The sequence below is a fragment of the Lepus europaeus genome, chromosome 11 (assembly GCF_033115175.1).
Source record: "Lepus europaeus isolate LE1 chromosome 11, mLepTim1.pri, whole genome shotgun sequence".
Classification (NCBI taxonomy): domain Eukaryota; kingdom Metazoa; phylum Chordata; class Mammalia; order Lagomorpha; family Leporidae; genus Lepus; species Lepus europaeus.
Genome location: NC_084837.1, coordinates 20,848,126 through 20,873,142, shown reverse-complemented (window position 1 = coordinate 20,873,142; position 25,017 = coordinate 20,848,126). Strand labels below are relative to the sequence as shown.

At 47.2% G+C, this 25,017-nt stretch overlaps 1 protein-coding gene across 1 annotated transcript in view; it reads right to left on the bottom strand.

The window, feature by feature from the left end:
- Positions 1 to 25,017, bottom strand: part of TBPL2 (TATA-box binding protein like 2) — a 52,359-nt gene that overhangs the window by 18,692 nt on the left and 8,650 nt on the right. Inside the window, exons 3-7 of the mRNA XM_062206570.1 lie at positions 21,472 to 21,935; positions 20,404 to 20,491; positions 15,413 to 15,504; positions 9,582 to 9,749; positions 5,875 to 5,969 (exon numbers count right to left, since the gene is read on the bottom strand). Coding sequence (XP_062062554.1) covers positions 5,875 to 5,969; positions 9,582 to 9,749; positions 15,413 to 15,504; positions 20,404 to 20,491; positions 21,472 to 21,935 — 907 coding nt within the window. The remainder of the gene's footprint in view (positions 1 to 5,874; positions 5,970 to 9,581; positions 9,750 to 15,412; positions 15,505 to 20,403; positions 20,492 to 21,471; positions 21,936 to 25,017) is intronic.

Below are 25,017 nucleotides of genomic sequence, written 5' to 3'. Positions count from 1 at the left end.
AATTTTGTCAAATACTTTTTCAGTTAAATACTGGCATCAAAACTTCCAAGGAACCCAAATTGGTGTAGTCCTGCTAACAGTCACCAAAACCCTAAGTGGCAGCACCAGGCTCCAATCAGATGGCCCTTGCCTTGAAAGTAGGATGTAACCAGTCCTTTTCTTCCGGCTGTGACGGCTGCCACTTGGGGGACAGAAACAACTCTCCCTAACCTCCTGCCCCTCTGCCAGCCCAAGTACCAACCTGTAGTAGCACTTGGGCTTTCCAGTTCTCTTCCTACACCAAGTCCGAACAACACATCCTACTTCCCCAGATGCCACATTTGCCAGAATCTTGCAAATTAAAAAATATATATATAACAAACTCCTCGAGGTATTCACCTTACTGTATACACCAACCTGTTAGATTACTGGTAACCAGGACAAGGCTATTCATTAACGTCTGCCCATGGATCTGCTTTCTCTGACCTGCTTATCCCCAAGAACCACTGATGCCGAGCTGACAGGAGGTGCCTCCTCCACCACAGTGACCCAGCCTTGTCCCCCTTGATGCTGGAGACACATGGGTACGTGGGAAGCATCTTTAGATGCTACCTTCCTAGCACCAGGAAGGTGCAAATCCCATGCCTTTTAATGACGGGGAATAGCCCAGGAGATTGGGTTTTCAAGGAGATTAACAGTCAGCTAATGTTTATACCATGTGCCAGACACTGTTTTCTTCTTTCCAACAACTTAGGAGTTGCCATGGCCACTTCGCACATATGGAAATCAAGATGGAGGATGTCAACTCACCCAAGGCCACACAGCCCACAGTGGTAGAGCCTGGATTCAGACGCTGGGCTCCAGAGTCCCTCCGTCACCACTGCACCTGCTCAGCTGCCATCAGCGGACAAGGAGAATTAAGAAGAAAGTGCACGAGACACTGCACAAGTGCTTTCTTGGCCTGGAGCCAGGGCAGCGTAGTGAGGACGGTGGGCCCAGGGGCCAGGCACACCCATTGCCACTGTGCTGCAGCACGTACAGTTGACGTTATTAGAGCTTTCCATTGTCCCCACGTCACAGGGGAGGAAACAGGGATTGAGTACAACTTCCTGGAGTTACACAGATCTCATATAAAAGTCCTAACTTAAGGGTGGGCGTTTGGCCTAGCACTTATATTGGATCATCTGGGGTCGAGTACTGGTTCCAGCTCCCTGCTGATGTGCACCCTGGGAGGCAATGGTGGTGGCTCAAGCACATGGGTCCCTGCCATTCACATGGGAGACCTGGATCGAGTTCTTGGCTCTGGGTTTTGGTCCTGGTCTGGGGCCACTGTGGGGCACTTGGGCAATGAACCAGCAAGTGGGGGCTCTGTTTCTCTGTCTCAAACAGTAATTTTTTTCTTTTTTTTTTTTTTTTTTTTTTTTACAGGCAGAGTGGACACAGAGAGAGAGACGCAGAGAAAAAAGTCTTCCTTTACTGTTGGTTCACCCCCCCAATGGCTGCTGTGGCCGGCGCACCGCGCTGATCTGAAGCCAGGTGCTTCTCCTGGTCTCCCATGGGGTGCAGGGCCCAAGCATTTGGGCCATCCTCCACTGCACTCCCAGGCCACAGCAGAGAGCTGGCCTGGAAGAGGGGCAACCGGGACAGAATCCGGCGCCCTGACCGGGACTAGAACCCAGTGTGCCGGCGCCGCAGGTGGAAGATTAGCCTATTGAGCCACGGTACCAGCCATCAAACAGTAATTTCTAAGAAGTCCATCCTAAGCACCGTGCCTGTCATTTGAGTGCCCACTCACACGTTAACTGTTCTTACGATCCTGGAAGTGAAAGTTGACATTTTGCTGTTCACTGTGTATTATTCCAGGAGGACCTAGACATACTATTAAATTTAGTATGGCTTGAGAAAAAACTCGGGTCTGAAACGCCACACCAGCCACAGCAAACAAGCCTGGAGCTGGAAAAACAGTTTGCGCTTGGCCCAGGGACCCTGCATTCTGCTGGTTGAGAGCAAGATGCTGGGCCTCTTTGTGCTTGGCACACTGTACTGCCACATTCACATGCAACCATGCACATGGTGCCCGGAGCTCTGCAGAGAACTTCACGGGAGTGAAATGTTGTTAAGGCCCTACAGCAGTGTAATGGCTTCAAGTAGCCCCGAGTGTGTGTGCCCTGTGCACTGGGGCTCTAGCGTTCCTACCAGGGGAACAGCTGGGATCCCTGGCTTTCTACAAACTCAAAAGGCATTTGTCATTTCAACATGCTCCCATCTTCTAAGCAAGAGTTATTCATCTTCGTCGGTCCCTTGCTTGCAAAGCATCTATGCAAAGAGCCCCGTTTGACCACGCTGCTGGAGGCCAAGTGGGAGCCTCCAGCACTTTGGCCGGCCACCCGACCCCAGCACCCCAGCTTCAGTGTGGAGGCAAGGCCAAAAGGAGACTTTGTTGATTCCTTTCTCTGGGTGTTTATTTACTCCAAACTGGGTCCTTGGGTTTTTAATGTCTTTCTGGATGAAGAGAGTCTAGGTACCTTAGATTAAGGAGTAGGAACACTTGTCTCTAAGGATGAGGCAAAAGTCACGTAACCCTGCACGCAACGCTTCGTGGCGTAGGTTAAGGCAATATGGCATAAACAGGTAACACTCACGGATAATGCTTATTCCTCATGTCAGCAGACTTTTACTTCACAAGAAGAATTGGAATCTCAACTGGTACACGTCAGCCCCTCGTCCACAGAAGTGATCATCCACAACTTGCAAGAATGAAGAGATTGAAACCTGCCTATTCTGAGTAATTGACACAAATTTTAGGCAAGTATGTTGAATGGTCTTCATTATTTTGTGTCAACAATAACCCTTTTGTTGTTTGAAACTTCTAGCAAATGTGTGCTTGAAAGCTTTTTTTTGGGGTTGAGTTGTTTGTTTGGGGTAAGTGGAATCACTGATGTGATCTGAGGATTTTTAAGGAAACCTCTAATAGGAACTTAGCCTGTGTTTGCCAATTTATGCTTGGAGGAAGACTGATCATATCAAAACTAAGAAGCCCTCGCACAGCCAAAGAAACAATAGGAGTGAAGACACAGCCTGTGGAATGGGAGAGAATGCTTGCAAACTATTCATCTGACAAAGAATTAATATCCAGCATATATAAAGAACTCCCCAAAACTCAGCTAAAAATTAAAATTGGAAAATGATATGGCTGGACCACTCACAAGGGGACATTCCAGTGGTCAACAAATTTATGAAAAAAATGCCCACCACCATAAGCGGACAGGCAATGCAAATCAGAACTACAGTGAGGGGCTGGTGTGGCGCAGCAGGTTAAGCGGCCACTTGGGACTCTGGCACCCCCTATGGGAGTTCTGGTTTGAGTGCTGGCTGCTCTGCTTCCAATCCAGCTTCCTGCTGCTAATGTGCCTGGGAAAGCAGCAGATGATGGCCCATGTGCTTGGGCCCCGAGGAGACCAGGCAGGAGTTCCTAGCTCCTGGCTTTGGCCTGGCCCAGGCCTGGCTGTTGTGGCTATTTGGGGAGTGAATCAAATAGATCAGAGATCTCTCTTTCAAATAAACAAACTAAAAATGTGAACACTTCAATGAGAAATCATTTTACCCTAGTTAGAATGGCTACTATCAAAAAGAGGTTAACAACAAATGTTAATGAAGATGCAGAGACACAAACTCCTGTGCACTGTTGGCAGGAATATAAATTAGTATAGACATTACAGAAAACAGTATGGAAGCGCCAAGAAAAAAACAGAGCTGCCACGTACAGTGAGCTAGCATGCTTCAGGGTATATATCTCCAAAAGAAATGAAATCAGCAAATCAAAGTGATACCTGCACTCTCATATTTATTGCTGTGCTATTCACAATAGCGAAGATATGGAATCAATCTAGATTGATTTTACAGATAAGACTCCAAAAGCACAGGTAACAAAAACAAAAATAAGTGAAAGGATGAAGTGATAGAGAGAAGGTTATAGGACCGGTGCTGTGGCGTAGTGAGCTAAGCTTCTGCCTGCAGCGCCGGCATCCCATATGGGCGCTGGTTTGAGTCCCAGCTGCTCTTCTTCTAATCCAGCTCTCTGCTCTGGCCTGGGAAAGCAGTAGAAGATGGCCCAAGTGCTTGGGCCCCCTGCACCCATGTGGGAGACCCGGAAGAAGCTCCTGGCTCTGGATTGGCTCAGCTCTGGCCATTGTGGCCAGTAGATGGAAGAGCTCGCTTGCTCGCTCGCTCGTGATCTCTCTCTCTCTCTCTCCCACTCTCACTTTCACTCTCCCTCTCAAATAAATAAGTAAATCTTAAAAAATACAAAGGTTATGTTTATACACAACGGAATACTATTCAGCCAGTACAAAAGAACATTTTGTCACTTGCAGCCAAATGGATGGACCTGGAGGACGTCATGTCAAGGGAAAGACAAGTGTGTGTTCTCTCACATGAGCAAGCTCCACAAAAGGCCGATCTGAATGTAGAGCAGAGATCACTGGAGTGGGGAAAGGTGGGGGAGGGAGCAGGAGAGCGGGAGGTTGGACAACAGCTACTGTAACATGGTTAGATGGAAGGAGTATGCTCTAGTATTCACGATAGCCTGTTGTAGATTTTCTAAGCAGACGAAGGAGCGGTGCGCGCTCAGATGTGATGATGATGGGGTCAGGGAAATGTTGATTGCTTTGATTTGATTTGTACATATCATGTATATTTCTTGAATGTCACACTGTACCGCATGGAGATGTACAATGGTAGAGTTAATCCATGTTTTTAGGTGTTAAGGAGATGGAAATACCAACTAACCTGATTCGATCAGCACTCACTGAGTACACAGTTTGAATTATCACACTGAACTCCGTAAATATGTACAATTAAAATAATTTTTTAAAAGTCACCAATACAAACAGTAATTATCTGTAAGATTTCAGTGGACTCATCCAAATCCTTAGACAAAATAAAAACCAAGTAGGTACAGAGAATTATGTGCACATTGTTCACAAGAGATTAAATGCTACTTTTTCATTATGTTGAAAAATGGTAAATTTTCTATTTCTGATTATCAGTGGGGTTAAAGCAGTAAGATAATTTTCACTTGTACGTTAAAGTTTTCTTTTATACCATTTTGTTTTGAATGCCGAGGGTTTAGTAAAAGACACTCAAATGCATCACTGGTTGGAACATATTATCTAGAAGAACTATATTGTACAGCCCTTTAAATGGACTTGGTCTTTTGTGCTAAGAATCTTAGAAACAGCCATATTCTTCAAGATTTATGAGCATCACACTAAAAAAATAATTCTCTTCACATACAAATAGCCAAATGTCTATGAAATTTATAAGTAGCAGATAGACAAGGAACACTTAAAGTATCTGACCATGTGAGGCTTAGTTGGACTCACTAACATGTTAGAACACAGGGCAGGAAAATTAAGTGGGCCAGCCAAGGTCAACCCACTACGTGAGCCTGTGAGCTAGGAATTTCTTTATTGTTAAGCGGTTGGGTGCAGGAAATAAAAGTCAAAAGAATAACATTGATATGAAATTCACACTTTAGGGCCTGATTCTCTGTATAATGTCCATGGTTGCTTTCACATTGCAATACCAGAGTTCAGTAGTTGCGATGGACTCTGTGGTCCACAAAGCCTAGAATGGTCCCAACTTCAATCTTAGAACAATGTGCAGGCATTGGAAGTCTCTAAGAAGAGTTTGTGACAGCAGGTTAAGCTAGCTGTGTTATAACTGCTAATAAAAAGGCAGAATGCAAAGACGAATACATCATCTCAAAATGACAGAAACACGTACAAGTCACTGCTTTAGGTATTGCCCAAACAAAGCTATTGACAAGGAAAAGCAAAGCACACACGGAACTACTGAGCTTTATGAAAGTCAGAAAATAATCTTAGATCTTACCTGTCAACACAACTTTTCCAGATACAAAGATAAGCAACACAATCCTTGGTTTTACCATTCTGTAAATAAGGCCAGGAAACAGCTCAGGTTCGTAACTGTTAAGACACAAAGGGAAAATGTTAAAAATAGCACTAGTCATCTATTTTTTCCATAACATTCAAGACCCAGCACATTAAGTGGCACCTCAAAGCAGTTCTAAATAAGTGCTATTTTACCAAAAACCTCTTGGCTCTCTTGAGTGTCCTATGTAATTTCTTTTGCTGGTGGAGCACAGAATTAATTTTGGGTTATAATATCCTTTCAACTGCAAGCTATCCTAAGTTATTGGAAAGGAAGGTAACTTAGGGCATCAGATTTAGTGTGTTAAGATTTTGTCAGATAAATGTTCTCATCTTTAAAAAAGAAGTCTGCCAGCAAGAGTACATAAATGTTTTTTTGATTTTCCAAGTTACCAATAAGCATATTTTAAATACCTTTATAAACTGTTAAATATATTTTGCAGATAAACCTAAAACAATTTGGACCACTGCTTTTTGTCTTTGGATAGGTGCTATACAAAGAAAGGAAACTAAATCCCACATTTTTTAAATTCAGGATTTGTCCCTGTAAATAGTAACCCATTGATGTTTGCTACTGAGTGGAAGCCATTTCTCCATGGAGCAAAGGATGATGGGACTTAAGAACTGCCTCTTGGCAGAGTGCAGAGAAGAGACCAGAAACTGCAAAGACCAGAGGAGCCTACTATGGCCAGGCAGGAGGGAAGCAGCAGAGCTGGTAGAACAAAATGATCAAAACAATGGCTAATGGAATGGTGCTACAAGAAAAAATACGAGGGATTGACCACGTGGTGCACATGGATCTTTGCACTTAGTGGGAAAATCCAGACCACCTTGCAAAGCTCCACTCAGTCCTGAAATGGCCAAGACCCCCTCCAACAGCAGATGCGAAACCGCTTATTAGCACCTGAAAGGACATCACCATCGCAGGAGGGTGGGCAGGCCTGTCCCACTGGAACATCACTGTGCCCTGTTGCCAAAAGCCCGTCAAGGATTCCACCTGCTAATGGCTGACACTGGGGAGACCGAGATCTGAGCTGGAGCCCTGAGAACCGCACCCCGCTGTCCCCAACTACAAAATCCAGGCCAAGAAAATGAAGGCTGGGACACAGAGGATTTTCACTTGACCTTCCAGCTGAATCTGAGGACAATACAGAAAACAAAAGACCCCAGTGTATCAATGGTGAATTCCACCTGGTTTCCAGAAAGATAGTTTTAAAGTTACCAGCATAATGAGCTCCCCAATTAGAGGTTTTATTTATTCTCTGCTTCATTCTAAATCGAAGTTAAGGTAGAGGAAAGAGTAGTTTTACTTAGGGATGGAGAATATTTCATGGATTGAGATTATCAAACATCTGCCAACTTTTTGGCCAGCCCAACTTCGACTTATTCTTTCAACCACACTGTAGGTGTCACTTCCTCCAGGAAGCCTTCCTTGACCTTCACCTGGTTACATTAAATATCCTTCTTGGTTCTATAGCACCATGAGAAGCCTTAATGTCATAGTTATACCTGACTATAATTGATCCCTTTATTTTAGCAAGAGCTGTGTGGGCAAGGGGCTCGACCTTATCACCTGCCATTATCACCTTAGCACCTGCTACACAGTAGCGACCTAGATTTTATTCACTCAACAAATGTTTATTATGAGGCTATTTTTGAATTAAAAATGAAAGGGAATGGGGGAGAATGTTCACAGAAAACCATAAAGGTGACTATGGCATAGAAAGATGGATAGAGAAGGAGTTGAGTAACACAGGATAAACACTTGTTATTATTAGCGTGTAGTTTTAGATATTGACATACACATTTGCAGAACCTGTGGCATTAAGCGAGTCTGAGGTTTTCACCCAAGGCACACGTGACCCGTGCCAGGGTCCTCTGCAGAGAAGGCAACCAGAGAGAGGCCTTGGGGCCGGCACTGTGGCCAGCTGGGGAGTAACAGGGGGCGGAAGATCTGTCCCTCCCCCTCTCTAACTCTGCCTTTCAAATAAATAAATAAATAAATCTTAAAAAAAAAAAAAAAAGGCAGGTTCAGGAAAAGCCTAGAGGCCCACGACGTGAGCTGATGAGGTAATGAGCTGTAGACGGACTCTCAAAGATGCAGGCTTCACTCTAAATCTACGAGTTCCCTCAAGCCTAAGGAAGTGATACCGCCAGTGGCAACACTCCTTACGTGGGGCAGAACTTCCCAGTGAGCTCAGAGTTCCGAAAGATGGGGCATAGCCTAGGCGTTCATAAGCATATATTGACAAAAAATGGATGCAGAAGAGCAAAGGAAAATATGACCGGAAAAAAATATATAACCGGGCCTGAATGTGGCGCAGGTTAATCCTCTGCCAGTGGCACCAGCATCCCATAATGGTGCAGGTTCGAGTCCAGGGTGCTCCTCTTCCGATCCAGCTCTCTGCTATGGCCTGGGGAAGCAGTAGAATATGGCCCAAGTCCTTGGGCCCCTGCACCCATGTGAGAGACCTGGAAGAAGCTCTTGGCTCCTGCCTTTGGATCGGCTCAGCTGTGGCCATTGCAGCCATTTGGGGAGTGAACCAGTAGATGGAAAACCTCTCTGCTCTCCCTCTCACTGTCTGTAACTCTACATCTCAAATAAAATCTTAAAATCCTACCTTAAAAAAAAAAAAAAAACAAGACAAACATTGCCCGATGCATATCATGAGAGATAAAAATTAACATTTTTAAGAGAAAACAATTAGCCTTCTGTTCAGATCCATGTAAAAGGAAAGCACCCAGATGTTAGGGAAAGCACGGCTGTATGACCCCATCCACTGGCGCTAACAGAACAACTGCTCGACGGGAGAGAGAAGGTAAAAGTCTGGCAGGAAAGGGCTTGAGCTCAAGCTTGACAAAGAATTTGAGAGAAGCCAGCATCGTGGTGCAGCCGATTAAACCCGGCCTGGGATGCCAGCATCCCTTTAAAAAAAAAAAAAAGCATCTGAGAGTGCTGTGCTTCTATCTGGTCAAGTGCCTTCATACAGGTGTTTGTCCCAGGGGAGGAGAGGGCACCCTCCCTCATGGCTCCCTGATGGCCTGGGCTGGACGGAGACAGAACAAAGCCGCTGAGGACAAGGGAGGAGCCCCGGCTGTAGAGATGGGAAGTTGTGTTTGAAGAATCCAGGCAGGCGAGCGATGCTCCCCTAGGGTGGGGGCTACAGCTACCCAACAAGACAAACCCCCAATCAAACACAGCAGCACAAAACGACATAGGCTTGCTTTCAGAGAGTATGCGTTTTGTTTGTTCTTAAATCTTCCCCACAACTCTTTTCCACTTGCCTAACCCATCTCATACCCCTTTGTTTCTGCCATTGCCAGCAGCATTGGCAACACCTGTGAGATTTTTGGGGCTGCAATTTAAGCAAAATCTCTGATGAGGAAACCCAGCCAGGAATGTGTGCGTTTCCCGTGCAGTCCAGGTAGTTACGACGCGATTTCAGGTTCAAAACCGTGATCTTGAAAAATTGTGCACATAGGGTCACCCGTGAGGACAAGGGCACAGCATCCTAACCCATGTGCACCTTCCGTGCTCCCCCACCTGCTAACAGCCACACCCCCTCTGAAAGACCCAGTCTGCACGAAGCCCATGGTGTCACTTTAACGCCCTGGTGAGCTCCAAGTTCAGCTCCGTAGCCGCCATACCTACTGAACTGCTGATGGGTTAGCACCAAGCCCTCCAGCCTGATGGGAAATCGCACATCACAGCTCCCGACCATGTTCTGAATTTTGAAGTCGAGGAATCTGGCGGGGTACCCGAGCTTCTGCACCACGCGGGCGTACTTCCTCGCTGCAAGTCGAGACTGCTCTTCGCTGGGGAGGGGCAGACACGGGGGAGGCGTCTCAGTCACTGGGCCCTGCACACTGTGTCTGCTGCACTCACACACTTCTCACTGATCTTCCCCCTCCTCTGTAGCTTTACCTGCTTGTCCTTAAGTGAGGAAGGGGCTCTGCCCACCAGACTGCCCGAGCGCCTATGAAGTGCAAGCAACACACTTGTCTCTGTTGGTCACTTTCCACACAGGAGATACTTTTGTCTTTCAAGTGCTGCTTGAGTCCTAAAGTATTGTTCAATAGAATTCACTATTCTACTCATTCTCTTTTTTTTTTCTTTTTCTTTTTTGACAGGCAGAGTGGATAGTGTGAGAGAGAGAGAGACAGAGAGAAGGGTCTTCCTTTTTGCCGTTGGTTCACCCTCCAATGGCCGCTGCGGCCGGCGCACCGCGCTGATCCGAAGCCGGGAGCCAGGTGCTTCTCCTGGTCTCCCATGCGGGTGCAGGGCCCAAGCACTTGGGCCATCCTCCACTGCCCTCCCGGGCCACAGCAGAGAGCTGGCCTGGAAGAGGGGCAACCAGGATAGAATCCAGTGCCCCAACCGGGACTAGAACCCGGTGTGCCGGCGCCGCAAGGCGGAGGATTAGCCTGTTAAGCCATGGCGCTGGCCTCTATTCATTCTCAAAGTGAAGCCTCAGGCTGGCAGCAGGCTACTGGGAGCTTGATAGAGAGGCCAGGTCCCAGGTGTGTAGACACCCTGGAGAGTTATTTAACCAGTCCTCCAGGTACCTGCAATACTGAAGTTCAAGAACCAGCTATCTGGTCTCAAAGTACCTGCTATGCTGATGGGAAGACAACAAAAATAAGACAAACACATCCCCAAAACACCATCAGGGAGAGAGATATGTGCTCAGTGAGTATAGACGTACTGCGAGGATTGAGGTCTCTATGGGACAAAATGCTTCTCCCCACCCCCCAAGAAAAGAGAAACCCTAAAGCCTCACCACTAAAATACCTCAAAACCTGCCCAGGTTTGCTCAGACTTTTCTCACCTATTCGTCACCTTACACCCAACCCGAGAAAGAAACTCATCCCATGTGAGGCTATGTTCTGTGTCTGTCCCATTCCAGCCCCAGATCCACATCAGAGAATGGAAGTCCTGAGACTCGGGACTTCATTTTTTTCAGAGCCTTTTCTTCCTTGGTTACTGCCAATGGGAGGCAGTAGCGAGGTTGCCAGCAAGGGCAACCCTCGGTGAGTCAGGTCAGCCCCACTTCTGAGTTGTAAAATCAGAACCCCTCAAAGCCGGTTAAGGCCACACAAGTATCCCATACTGGGGCACTGGTTGAGTCCTGGCTGCCCCACTTCCAAGCCAGCTCCCTACTAACACTCCTGGGAAAGTAGAACATGACCCATGTGCTTGGGCTCCTTCTACCCACATGAGACCCCTGGATGGAGCTCCAGGCTCCTGGCTCTGGACTGGCCCAGCCCTGGCTGTTGCCACTATTTAGAGTGAACCAGCAGATGGAAGCTGTCTCTCTCCACACGTTGAATGAATAAATGAGTGACTGAATCTTAAAAAAAAGCAAACACTCGAAAGCAAGCAAGGCCAATTTGAACTTGTTGGCCTAAACCAAAGGAAGTGTTTGGTTCTCTTAATGTGGATCCTTGGCCAACACTGGCCCTTCTTATGTGTATTAATTACTTCATTACTTTGCTTCACGTAATGTGATTCTTCCTACCCACTTCTAACTCCTGAAATGTCCTAGTAAGGCCATGTCTCCAAGTGAGCTCCGGAAATCAACAATCAACTGTTTCCATTTTTTTTTTTGACAGGCAGAGTGGACAGTGAGAGAGAGAGACAGGGAGAAAGGTCCTCCTTTTCCGTTGGTTCACCCCTCAATGGCCACTGTGGCCGGCACACCGCGCTGATCTGAAGCCAGGAGCCAGGTGCTTCTCCTGGTCTCCCATGTGGGTGCAGGGCCCAAGGACCTGGGTCATCCTCCACTGCCTTCCTGGGCCACAGCAGAGAGCTGGACTGGAAGAGGGGCAAGTGGGACAGATTCCGGCTCAGCTCTGGCCATTGTGGTCATTTGGGGAGTGAACCAGCGGAATGGAAGAACTCTCTCAGTAACTCTTTCAAATAAATAAAGTGATTCTTTAAGAGAGAGAGAGAGAGAGAGAGCGAGCGAGCACTCTTCCATCTGCTAGTTTACTCCCCAGATGCTGCAGTGGCCGGAGCTGGGCTGATCCGAAGCCAGGAGCTTCCTCCGAGTCTCCCATGAGGGTGCAGGGACCCAAGCACTTGGGCCATCCTCCACTGTTTTTCCTAGGCCATAGCAGAGGGTTGGATTGGAAGTTGTGCAGCTGGGACTTGAACCAGTGCCTATCTGGGAGGCTGGCACTGCAGGCGGCAGCTTTACCTTCTATGCCACAGCACTGGCCCCAACTCTTTCCATTTTTAATAACTACATTCTGCCTAACTGACCCATTATACATCCCACAAAGGTAATAAGTACAAATCCTGGGAGTGTGTATAGTCCTGTAGTTTCTTGGAACATCAGATCCGATTATCACACAGAAGTTTCATTGAAACAACTCAAAGTCTACATACATGTTCATGTTCATTGTGCAAACATTAGAAGCCCTGAAATCTCACCACCAGTGGTGATAACCACTTAAACTTGACCTTCCACATTCTTCCTATGCAAACACAGTTATTCTTCATTCTTGTTATTACAACTAAGGAGGATGGGTTTGGATACATTTTTGGAGATAATAGTAAGATCTCTTTTTAAATTTATTTATTTTTAATTTGACAGATAGAGTTAGACAGTGAGAGAGAGAGACAGAAAGGTCCTCCTTCCATCGGTTCACCCCTCAAATGGCCACCACGGCCGGCGTCTGCGCTGATCTGAAGCCAGGAGCCAGGTGCTTCTCCTGGTCTCCCATGCAGGTGCAGCGGCCCAAGCACTTGGGCCATCTTCCACTGCACTCCCGGGCCACAGCAGGGAGCTGGACTGGAAGAGGAGCAGCCAGGACTAGAACCCAGAGCCCATATGGGATGCCAGCACCGCAGGTGGAGGATTAACCAAGTGAGCCAGGGTGCTGGCCCCAAGATCTCTTTCACTAGCCACATTTTTTTTAAATAATTTTTTTATTTTTGACAGGCAGAGTGGACAGTGAGAGAGACAGAGAGAAAGGTCTTCCTTTTGCCGTTTGTTCACCCTCCAATGGCCGCCACGGCTGGCATGCTGCAGCCAGCGCACCGCGCTGATCCGAAGCCAGGAGCCAGGTGCTTCTCCTGGTCTCCCATGCGGGTGCAGGGCCCAAGCACTTGGGCCATCCTCCACTGCACTCCCGGGCCATAGCAGAGAGCCGGCCTGGAAGAGGGGCAACTGGGACAGAATCCGGCACCCCGACCGGGACTAGAACCCGGTGTGCTGGCGCCGCAAGGTGGAGGATTAGCCTGTTGAGCCACGGCGCCGGCCCACTAACCAAATTTTCACAACTCACTATTGCAAATTCAAAAAAAAACCATATAGATTTGGACAATAGGTATCTTATTTTCTGCATGCACTATTCTAGGGATTCGTGATCAGCTTCTAGGAACCAAATAAATTCAAACAGGGAAAGACTCATGCATGATCAATGAGCATATTTTACGTGTGAGTCGGACAGTAAGCCTACGACCCAGTGCTTTCCACCTTTCCACACTACAGCTTAAGGCAATGTGATCACCCTTCCAATTCAACAAACGTGCACAGGACTAATGCCATTTTACTTTGTGGTTTACAATAAAAATCCTAGTGGTAAATATTTAATTTGGGGGCAGCACTTGTGGCATAGATTGAGCCTCTACCTGCAGTGCCGGCATCCCACATGGCACCGTTTCGAGTCCTGGCTGCTCCACTTCTGATTCAGCTCCCTGCTATGGCCTGGGAAAGCAGCAGAAGATGGCCCAACTGCTTGGGCCCCTGCACCCATGTGAGAGACAGGGAAGAAGCTCCAGGCTCTTGGCTTTGGATCAGCCCAGCTCCGGCCATTGTGACCACTTGGGGAGCGAACCAGCGGACAGAAGACAGCTCTCTTTCTCTGCCTAATAAATAACTCTTTTAAAAGTGACTTCCTTGATTTAAATACTGCTGAAATGAACATCTTGCAGATTTCTTGCCAAACTGCCCAGTAATCACTAAACATGAAGATTTCTGGGGCCAGGGATCCACAGATTCCTGGAAGGGAAAGTACGGACGTGTGCTGAGACGCAGGTAAAATGCTTGATATGTACAAACAGGTGGGGGAAATGGGGTAGAAATGGATTTTTCCATAAATGTACTGGGTACCAACTGACCATAAAGAAATGATCTTACATTGAAATAAAAATTGAGACCTGCTTTGTCCAACTGAATTATAGATTCAGTCCCTCAATTGATCAGTGGCTACACATGGGTGGAAGAGACCTAGAACACTTCAATCATCACCTAGAGAAAGGTCTAGATGAGTCAAAATGCCAACTGTCCTTTCCCCTTTACAAAGTGACACCCGAAAAATACCAGAAAAAATACATGGAAGTATATGTATCATATTATGCATGAGGAATGTCTTCCTAAGCGTGAAGACAAAGAAGCCATAAAGATAAAACTATATAGACTACACGCAAAAAATTTAAATTGTGTTTTTAAACACAGAACAGCACAAACAGTAATAAGCAAAAATCTTTACAGTATATAAAATGGTAAGAATACTTAATTATAAAAGTTATTAACACATCAAGTATCTCCATAGAGTACTGGGCAAAAAACATAGTAAGCAATTTGCATGCTTATGAACAGCTACTTAATCTCACTAGAAAATGAAATAAAGCAACATTTTTTTGCCAATCAACTTAGCAAACATGGAAAAGAATATTGACACCTGGCACTCCTAGCAGAAAATGGACACTTAAGACATTTCAAAGAAGGGACCAGTGTTGTGACATAGCAGGTTAAACCGCTGTCCCATATGGGTGCCAGCTGGAGTCCTGGCTGCTCCACTTCCAACCCAGCTCCCTGCTAAAGGCCTGGGAAAGCAGTGGAAGGTGGCCCAAGTGCTTGGGCCCTGCACCTGCATGTGGGAGACCCAGAGGAAGCTCCTGGCTTCAGCCTGGCTAAGCCTTGGCTGTTGTGGCCACTTGGGGAATGAACCAGCAGATGGAAGATCTATTTCTCTGGTCACTCATTCAAAAAAAAAAATAAATCTTTAAAAGAAAAAAGAGAAAGGAGACACTGGCAGAGTCTTTCGGAAGGACAACATGCTACCCATCTTTGTGACACAGGGAGGAGCAGCTCTCTCGCTAGCTTGATGGCGACAGGACACACTCGCTGCAGGCACAGGTGTGCTTTGCATGAGTGCAGGGAGAGCCAGCGTTTGAAGGGACGCCGCCTGAACTAGTGCTCAGGCTAAGAGCCAAGAAATGGCCACTTTCCCTTCTTTAGGAAGTCCTGCCCGTTTGTCTGGAGGGAGGAAAATCCACAGCAACTTCTTCCCCAGGCTTACTGCCTGCTGTATCTTTCTCCACAGCTTTTGGAGAAATGCCCCTTACAAACAAATCACAGTAGCCCAGAGAAGCGTCCTGCGTTCTCTGGGGGCATGGGGGCTGTGAGAGGTGGGGGTGAAACTCAACCTTGTGAGGACTGAGCATGCCCAGGAGGGCCCCCTCGTACCTTTTGGCTCCCGTGCAGACCATCTTGCCAGAGCTAAATATGAGGGCCGTCGTCCGGGGCTCTCGGATCCTCATGATGACAGCAGCAAACCTCTGTGCGTGGAAGCGAGAGCAGAATTAGCCTCTGCCAGGAGTCAACACCCACCCAGCGGAGAAGCTGTGCTGGAAATTAAACCGATCTCTAGGAAACTGTGATCGGATGGGAAAACTAGCCCACGTCTGAGTCCCGTCTCTGCCACTGTAAGTGACAGAAGTCATTACGGGGGCCACTGGGATGCACCAAGCAGGTTAAGCCACTGCTTGAGATGCCCAGATTCCATGGCAGAGCACTGGTTTGAGTCCTGGCTTCTCTGCACCTGGGAAAGCAGCAGGAGCTGGCTCCAGTGTCTGGGTCCCTGCCGACCGTGTGGCAGACCCTGATGTGGTGTGGTCCTGATTCCTAGCTTCAGCCTGGTCTAGTACTAGCTGTTGCAGTCACTTGGGGAGTGAACCAGTAGATGGAAGCATTCTTTCTGCCTTTCAAAGAAAGAAATTTTTTTTTTTTTTTTGGACAGGCAGAGTGGACAGTGAAAGAGAGAGACAGAGAGAAAGGTCTTCCTTTACCATTGGTTCACCCTCCAATGGCCGCTGCGGCCGCCACGCTGCGGCCAGCACACCACACTGATCCGAAGGCAGGAGCCAGGTGCTTCTCCTGGTCTCCCATGCGGGTGCAGGGCCCAAGGACATGGGCCATCCTCCACTGCACTCCCGGGCCACAGCAGAGTGCTGGCCTGGAAGAGGGCAACCGGGACAGAATCTGGCACCCCGACCGGGACTAGAACCTGGTGTGCCGGCGCTGCAAGGTGGAGGATTAGCCTATTGAGCCGCGGCACTGGCCAGAAAAATTGTTTTTAAAAATGATTCTAAAATGCACTTGGGAAAAAAAAAACCAGGCTAAGAATAGTAATGTAGGGACCAGCGTGTGATATAGTGGGTTAAGCCTCTGCCTAAGCTGGTATCCTATACGGGCGCAGGTTCAAGACCCGGCTGTTCCACTTCTGATCCAGCTCCCTGCTCATGTGCCTGGGAAAGCTGCAGAAGATGGCCCAAGTGCACTTGGGGTCCCTGCACTCATGTGAGAGACCCAGATGAAGCTCCTGGCTCCAGCCTGGCACAGCTCTGGCTGTTGTGGCCATTTGGGGAGTGAACCAGCAGATGCAAGATCTCTCTCTTCCTCCCCCTCCTCCTCCACTCTCTGTAACTACAAATTTCAAAATAAATAAATCTTTTTTTTAAAAAAAAAATAGTAATGTAATAGCTAAAAATTGGGAGTCTGTTATTCAAGGGTACTTAAAATTTTTCTTGGGAAAATGGAGTTAAGAGATACATTTAGGTATCTGGTACAGCAGTTAAGATGTCACTTGGAATGTTCCTGATTGGAGTGCCTAGGTTTGAGTCCTGGCTCCACTCCAAAATCCAGCTTCCTGTTAATGTGCACCAGGAGTAAGCTAGTGCTTACTTGTGACCCTGCCACGCACCAGGGATTTTTGGATTGAGTTCCAGGCTCCTGCCTCCGCCTGGCCCGGCCTTGACCTTTGTGCACATTTGGGGAGCAAATCAGCAGATGGGAGCTCTCTCTCCATTTCAAAAGAAATAAGTTTTTGAAAAAGCAATTTGGGGGGCCAATGTGGTGGCATAGTAGGTTAAGCCATTCCTGCATCCCATACAAATGCCAGTTTGAGTTCCACCTCCTCCGCTTCCAATCCAGTTCCCTGCTAATGTGCCTGGGAAAGCAACAGAAGATGGCCCAAGTGGTTGGGATCCTGCACCCACATGGGAGACCAGATGGAGTACTAGGCTTCTGGCTTCCACCTGACCCAGCCCTGGCTCTTGTGGCTTTTTGGGGAGTAAACCAGCAGATGGAAGATCTCTCTTTAACTCTGCTTTTCAAATAAATAAAATAGATCTTTAATAAGTCTTTGAATGAAAAATAAGAGAAAGAAGTATTCCTGTCTTGCCCAGACTCTATACTAAAAAGCAACTAAACCACAGGGAAAAAATATATATAAATATATATATATTCCATATATATATATATATATATATATATATATATATATATATATAAAATGGTAGGGGAAAAGGACAAAATGTTGGCAAGTTCTGCTTGCCATAATAATTTAAGATTTATTTTAAAGTCAGAGTGAGAGAGAGAAGGAGGGAAGGGAGGGAGAAAAACACAGAGATTTACCATCTGCTGGTTCACTTCCCAAAGGGCCACAACCACTAGGCCTGGGCCAGGCTGAAGCCAGGAGCAAGAAGCTCTAGCCAGGTCTCCCATGTGAGTGTAGTCCCAAGGACTTGGACCATCTGCTGCTGCCTTCCCAGGTAAATTAGCAGGGATCTGGATCACAAGTGGAACAGCTGGGATTCAAACCGGCACTCCGATATGGGCTGGCTAAGCCGTTGTGCCACGACACTGGCCCCTGCCAGGGTAGTTCTCAAAGATTGGTGCCCTTGTGAGTAGTACGGGCAAGGCCTCCAGGGGACACTGAGAGGCTCAGGGTGTGAAATGACAGGTGTACCACACAGACGTTCCATTCACGGTCTGCTCCTCCTCCTGCTCCCACACACTCTTCCCTGTGCTGGGACTAAATCTGGGGGGGTGGGGTACCATGCCAGATGACAGGGTTGGGACTGCTCCATACAAGATCACAGCTCACGTTGAAGCCAGACAGGCACGCTCAGAGCTGAAGAGTTAGCAAACAGTAGAACCCCGAGCCGGTTCGACAGAGCTGATCAAGTCCCGTGAATATGTTCCAGGTATTTACTAAAAGCTTACAGTCTCACCTGGTATTCATTTTGTTAAATTCTTGGGGCAGGCATTTGGCACAGTGGTGAAGCCACTGCTTGGGGGGCCTGCAAGTTAGAGTACCTAGGTTCAAGTCCCAGCCCTGTTTCCGAATCCAGCTTCCTGCTAATGCACACCATGGGAGGCAGCAAATGATGGGTCAAGTATTTGGGTTCCTGTCACCCATGTAGAGACCTGGCTGGGGTTCCAGGTCCCTGACTTCAGCCAGGCCCAATCCTGGCTGTTGTGGGCACTTGGGGAGTGAATCAGCTGATGGAAGACTGTTGTGTGTCTCTCTCTCTCCCCCGCCCCTTTGTGTTTCAAAGAAATTTCTTAAAAATGTTTTCAGAATTATCTTATTATTTATTTGAAAAAATAGACTGACAGAGAAGGAAAGACAGAAAGAGATCTCCCACCTGCTGGTTTACTCCCCAAATGGCTGCAACAGTTGGGGCTAGGCCAGGACAAAGGCAGGAGCCAGGAACTCCATCCTGTCTCCCATATGATTGGCAGAGGCACAGGTATATGGACCATCTTCTGCTGCCTCCCCAGGAGCATTAGCAAGGAGCTGGATTGGAAGTGGAGCAGCTAGGACTTGACACTGTGCACCAATACAGAATGCTGGTGTTGCAAGTGGCAACTTACCCCACTGCACCACAATGCCGGCCCCTTAAACATTCTTAAGATAGCTTAAGGAGCTGGCACCAGGGCGCAGTAGGTTAATCCTCCGCCTGTGGCGCTGGCATCCCATATGGGCGCCGGGATCTAGTCCCGGCTGCTCCTCTTCCAGTCCAGCTCTCTGCTGTGCCCTGGGAAAGCAGTAGAAGATGGCCCAAGTGCTTGGGCCCCGAACCCACATGGGAGACCTGGAGGAAGCACCTGGCTCCTGGCTTCAGATTGGCGCAGCTCCAGCCATTGCAGCCATTTGGGGAGTGAACCAGCGGATGGAAGACCTCTGTCTCTACCTCTCTCTGTAACTCTTTCAAATAAATAAAATAAATCTTAAAAAAAAAAAAAAGATGGTTTAAGCACCAGACCAGAATTCCTTCAGGTGTCAAGTGCAAGTCTGGGCATATCCTATACATGTCCCCTACCCCCGCAAATGATAGGTCTGAGGATGGTGAGAGTAACATATTGTTAAAATAATCGCTCAATTCAAAGGGTCTTCATAAAGTTCTTCAAAGGTGCCTATCATGCAAGAACTGTGCCTGGATTCAGAAACTTTGTGTACCAATGTTAACTTGTCTGGTAGTCCTACTCTCCAGGAACTTTCTGCACCAGCCCTGTGATGTGACCAGCGTTGTTGCAGCTGAGGGAATCTTAGCCCCTTCACAGCCCAGCATAGGAAAAAGAAAAAGGAAAGCTCGCTCATATTTGGGTGACACTTAAATTCAGATGTCAACAACCACACTACCACTGTGGTTAAAACACTTAATCCATAAAAGCTTGGTGCTTGTGAAGTCTTTGGGTTCCGATTAACGTGGCCTTTTTCAACTCATCCCATAAGTCCTCCACCCCTTAAGCCCATGAACTTTTTCCCAGTAGGGGTGATGTCTTACTCATCTTAAGGACAGAGCCTGGCAAATCATCAGGTGTTGATCAGATTAACACATCCAATTCCTCCAGGTCCACAGACCTTAGTTGGCCTTGGCAGGACACAAGAAATGGATTTTGTTGAAGCTTCAGGGGGAGGGGAATAAAAATCCCTGAATCTTATATTAATAAAGTAGAAGCTTGAACTTCATACTTTAAAAAAATTAGCTTTCTCAAATAAGAGCAATTGCAAATGGAAAAACATACAAATATCAGCAAGGTGGGAAGACATTTAGCAAAAGTTATTTCCAAAAATAGGATGGCATTTTAAGAAAGCTAGGAACGCAACATTCAGACTGCTTAGGGTCACACTGAAAAATTTTTGGAATCACAGGGAAAAGATCTTAATTTCCAGAAACTACTCAGTAACAACTGCTCTATTCGACACAGAGAATCAAATCATTTTTATGACTTCCAATGAACATAATTAAACTTTTCAGTTGCCAAAAGCATTTTGCTAACATTTAAAAAAGCAAAACCAAAAAGGAATAAGTCAATATCATGAGCATATGAAGGCAAGTAAATCTAAAGAGAAGCTAATTATTCAAAGAAATGTTGAAAAGCCTTACCTTTGGGTTATATTCTGCATTTTTTGCATGCAAAGCTATTTTCTTCAGATCCAATTTACAGGCCAGGTTTACAGTGGAAACTATGTTCCTGACAGAACAAGTCAGCTTAGAAAATTATGTCAGATATAAAGACTTAAAAAAGACAGAACAACATACTACCTTCCCACTTCATAGGTTAGCCCTTAGCAACTGCTAGCGGGGAGTGTTGTTCTCACTGTGAAATACACAGTGACTTGCTCCCCGGAAGATGTAAGATCCCAGCATGAAACACTGAAATGGTTTATCCTTGCATGACATGATCGAGTGACTAAAGTTAAGTTTTGAATCTCTTAAAACTATGCCTGAAAACAGAAACCACAGTTCCAAATCAATTTTCAAATCAAATTCAATTTTCCTTTTTTTTTTTTTTAAATTTTTGACAGGCAGAGTGGACAGTGAGAGAGAGACAGAGAGAAAGGTCTTCCTTTTGCCATTGGTTCACCCTCCAATGGCCGCCGCGGTAGGCGCGCTGCGGCCGGCGTACCGCGCTGATCCGATGGCAGGAGCCAGGTGCTTATCCTGTTCTCCCATGGAGTGCAGGGCCCAAGGACTTGGGCCATCCTCCACTGCACTCCCTGGCCACAGCAGAGAGCTGGCCTGGAAGAGGGGCAACCAGGACAGGATCGGTGCCCCGAATGGGACTAGAACCCGGTGTGCCTGCGCCGCAAGGCGTAGGATTAGCCTAGTGAGCCGCGGCGCCGGCTGACCATCTTTCTATTTTTTGTGTTTATCCACCCCTAACCACAATTCTCAGCCAATTCAATGCTTTAGCATAACATAATAGAATCTTCCAAGAACATATCTATTAGGCCTAAACCCCCTCTTAGGGGAGCAATTAGTGCTTTGTTTTATAAATAACCAAACTGTCTAAAATACCAATTCAGTAAGAACTGCTCAAAAATCATGAAATCAGAAATTCTCCCCTCTACACTCCTATCCTGGAATTAGCTGACATCATGTCCAGAAATAGAAGATGTGTACCCAGAAACTTCCCTCAGTTTAAAACGAAAGTCACAAAACACAACTTACTGGAGTTGCGGCACAATTCCAGAACATTCTGAAACAGGGGTCATTGGCGTCATGGGAGTTATGGACGCCAGAGGCAAGGGGTCGGAGCTGGGTTTCTCAGGAGGGGGCTGGACCGAGCCAGCACCCCCAGCCTGAAGCTGTGTGTGGGCATTCAGCAAACTGCTGTTCTTCAAGTCCAGCCCAGCGTCCTGCTCGCTGGGCAACGGCAGCCTGCTGCGTAGACTGTCATTTTCACAACTGTCTTCCATCTCAAGCTTGTTTCTAAGCACAGCCTGGCCTTTGCTTTCTTGGGTAAGTTCATCTGGTAGGAAGCTGAGATCCACAGATGAGAAGTCCTCAGCTGTCTCTTTGGCGTCTCCGGGATGTGGGTTAAAGGCAGCCTCTGGATTGGCCGGACTAGGTGTGTACATGTCGTAAGGTACAATGGGGCTGAACAGAGGAGCCACGGCTGGGGCTGGGTCATCCTAGACAGTTCCCAAAACACACACGCAGACAGAACACAACAAACAGCACAGCATGTTACACACCCAAGGGGACCACAATGGCAGCATCTGGGCATCGCGTGCAGTGTGATGGATAGTTCAAGTGTGATATGGGGCCGGCACTGTGGCACAGCAAGTAAAGCCACCACCTGTGATGCCAGCATCCCACATGGGTGCCTGTCATGTCCCAGCGGCTCTACTTCGGATCCAGCTCCCTGCTTATGGCCCAGGAAAGCAGGAGATGGCCCAAGTGCTTGAGCCCCTGCACCCCCGTGGGAGACCCAGATGCAGTTCCAAAGTCACTACCTGTAAAAACCCATGCATCTCTTTCACAATGCACATTTCTGGGAAGTCTTTGAAATCCCCTCCCACTCACGTCCTGCCTCTTTCTACGAAGCACCATTAAGGTTCTCACGCAGGTTTACGGCATACTGCAAAGTACTTCCGGAAATGCGGAAAAAACATCTTTCACAAAATGTCTTTCCTCCTTCAGTCATCTCTCTAGTCACTTGCTGTGCTCCAGTTTTCCTCACTGAGCAACCACATTTGAGTGTACTTCAAAAAGAACAGCTTTCCTGTACCAATGGAGTTACCTGTAACTTCAATTTATTTAAATAATTTTTTAGAAAATATTTTATTTATTTATTTGAGAGGCAGAGTTAGAGAAAGAGGTCTTCCATCTGCTGGTTCACTCTCCAAATGGCAGCAATGGCTGGAGCTGGGCCAATCTGAAGCCAGGAGCTTTTTCTGGGTCTCCCACGTGGGTGCAGGGGCCCAAACACTTGGGCCATCTCCTGCTGCTTTTCCAGGTCATAACAGAGAGCTGGATCGGAAGTGGCGCAGCTGGGACATGAACTGAAGCCCACATGGGATGCTGGTGCTGTAAGCGGAGGCTTAGCGTACTATGCCAAAGTGCTGGCCCCTATTTAAATAATTCTTAAATTTCTATTTCACAGAGGGAAGTATGTGAAGGAGAGTCTTGATTGGACTCGCCAACAACCCACGGTTATTCCTTCCAGTACAAGGAGAGGTAAGAAGATGTTCTAGGGAAGCAGATTTAGGATAGGAAAATGTTACTGAGATTTAAATGGCAAGAGGAGTTGATGACATCAATGTATTGTGTGTCCAGCCCGCTCAGGGACCATGACCCCGCACCTGAGGGAAGCAGCTAATGTAAAATGCATGTGGAAAATCATCTACTAGCTGGCACCTTCCTGCTTGCTTTGCCCAAGTGGCAGGCCCAGGCATCAGATTTTAGGTGCTGCTTTTGGCATAACCTGGTCCTTGAGGCAGAGTCACAAATACACAGTGTTCCACCTTCTTGTCGACCTCAGAGAATACACATCGGCCAACAAATGCAGGTGCCTCCGGAAGTTCATGGGAAATGCAATTTACAAAATTCGGGTGCAAAACAACCATGAAATCCATGCATATGAGGGGTCTTCAAAAAGTTCACAAAAAATGAATCTTACAAAAATACTAGGGCCGGTGCCGTGGCTCACTTGGTTAATCCTCTGCCTGTGGCATCAGCATCCCATATGGGCGCCAGGTTCTAGTCCCGGTTGCTCCTCTTCCAGTCCAGCTCTCTGCTGTGGCCCAGGAAGGCAGTGGAGGATGGCCCAAGTGCTTGGGCCCTGCACCCACATGGGAGACCAGGAAGAAGCACCTGGCTCCTGGCTTCGGACTGGTGCAGCGCACTGGCTGTAGTGGCCATTTGGGGGGTGAACCAACAGAAGGATGACCTTTGTCTCTCTCTCTATATATATAACTCTGTCAAATAAAAAAAATTAATCTTAAAAAAATACTAAGCGCCCTTGTTGCCCCCGCACCTTTGGCACACGTGGCCTTCAGGCCACCCGCTTTCTCTGCCTTTGGCTGCTCCTAACCAAACGCTTTCTGCACGTGGTCCTGGCCTGCTCTCTGCTTGTCTTCACAGGTGAACTCAAGACACACCTGATTACTCCTGTAAGCCAATCCGAGATCTTAAGTACCTCTTCAAAAACAGTAAGATAAGTTTTTGCTTTCATCACATCAAGACTGCTGCCCCTGAAGGCAGACATGCTGTACCCGCCTCCTCTTTTGATTCTCTCTGGGAACTGTTATTGACAATCAAACTCCTAATGGGTTCTTCTATTATAATTCTCTATGCTCAAGCTAAATGGATTTATAATCTTATAAGGGTAACCTTTCCATCTTAAGGAGCACTCCACTTACAACTGGTTTTGTTCCAATTTTGCTTATGCTAATTAACAAACTTGTATGTTTCAGAACTCAACAACTTCTGGGAATAACTGGCCATACAGGGGACACAGCCACTGGCAGTGACTAAAATGCTCCAGCTCACAAAGTGAATTTGTTAGATGTGATAGGCAGAGACTTCTAGACCCAGGACAGGCAGGGCCTGCGCTACACCCCTCAGAAGTAGGAAGCAGCTATAGAAGATGCGATTATTCTACACCCTTCAACATCCCTTAGGATTAAGGGAATGGAGTCTCTGGGGGTGGGAATGATGTAAGCAGGCAGATAGGATAAAATTGGTTAGATTTGTGAGTTGGAAGACCAAGCCTTCACCACACCCTCTGTGTGATCTCATGCCCCTACCTGACCCCACCATATGCCCACCTGCCAATCAGGCTACATAACCACCCCCTTTGGGAGTAAATAAAAGGCCTGGTGTGTGATGGGTCCCTCCCCTGTTGCCCCATGCCTTCAGGGAGCGTGGCCTTCAGGCCGCCTGCTCCCTCTGCCTTGGCTTCACTCTCTGTGATGAGCTGCTTGTAGCTGCTCATAACCAAATGCTGGCTGCACGTGGCTCCTAGCCTACTCCCGGCTTGCTATGGCCCCAACTTAGTTTCTAGACCTTTCTTTCTTCATTAGATAAAGCCCTCACTCCCCTGTGCACTTTTCTCACTAAATAAAAAGCTGAAAAGAAAAAAAAGAAAGACAATACTAAGCACGGGGTTCAGGAAGTTTTTGCCCCACAGTGGATCTGTTAGTTCTGCTTTTCCACATCCACTTCTCCTGCCCACGTCTGGCTAGGTCCTATGGAGCTGTTCTGTTGCTC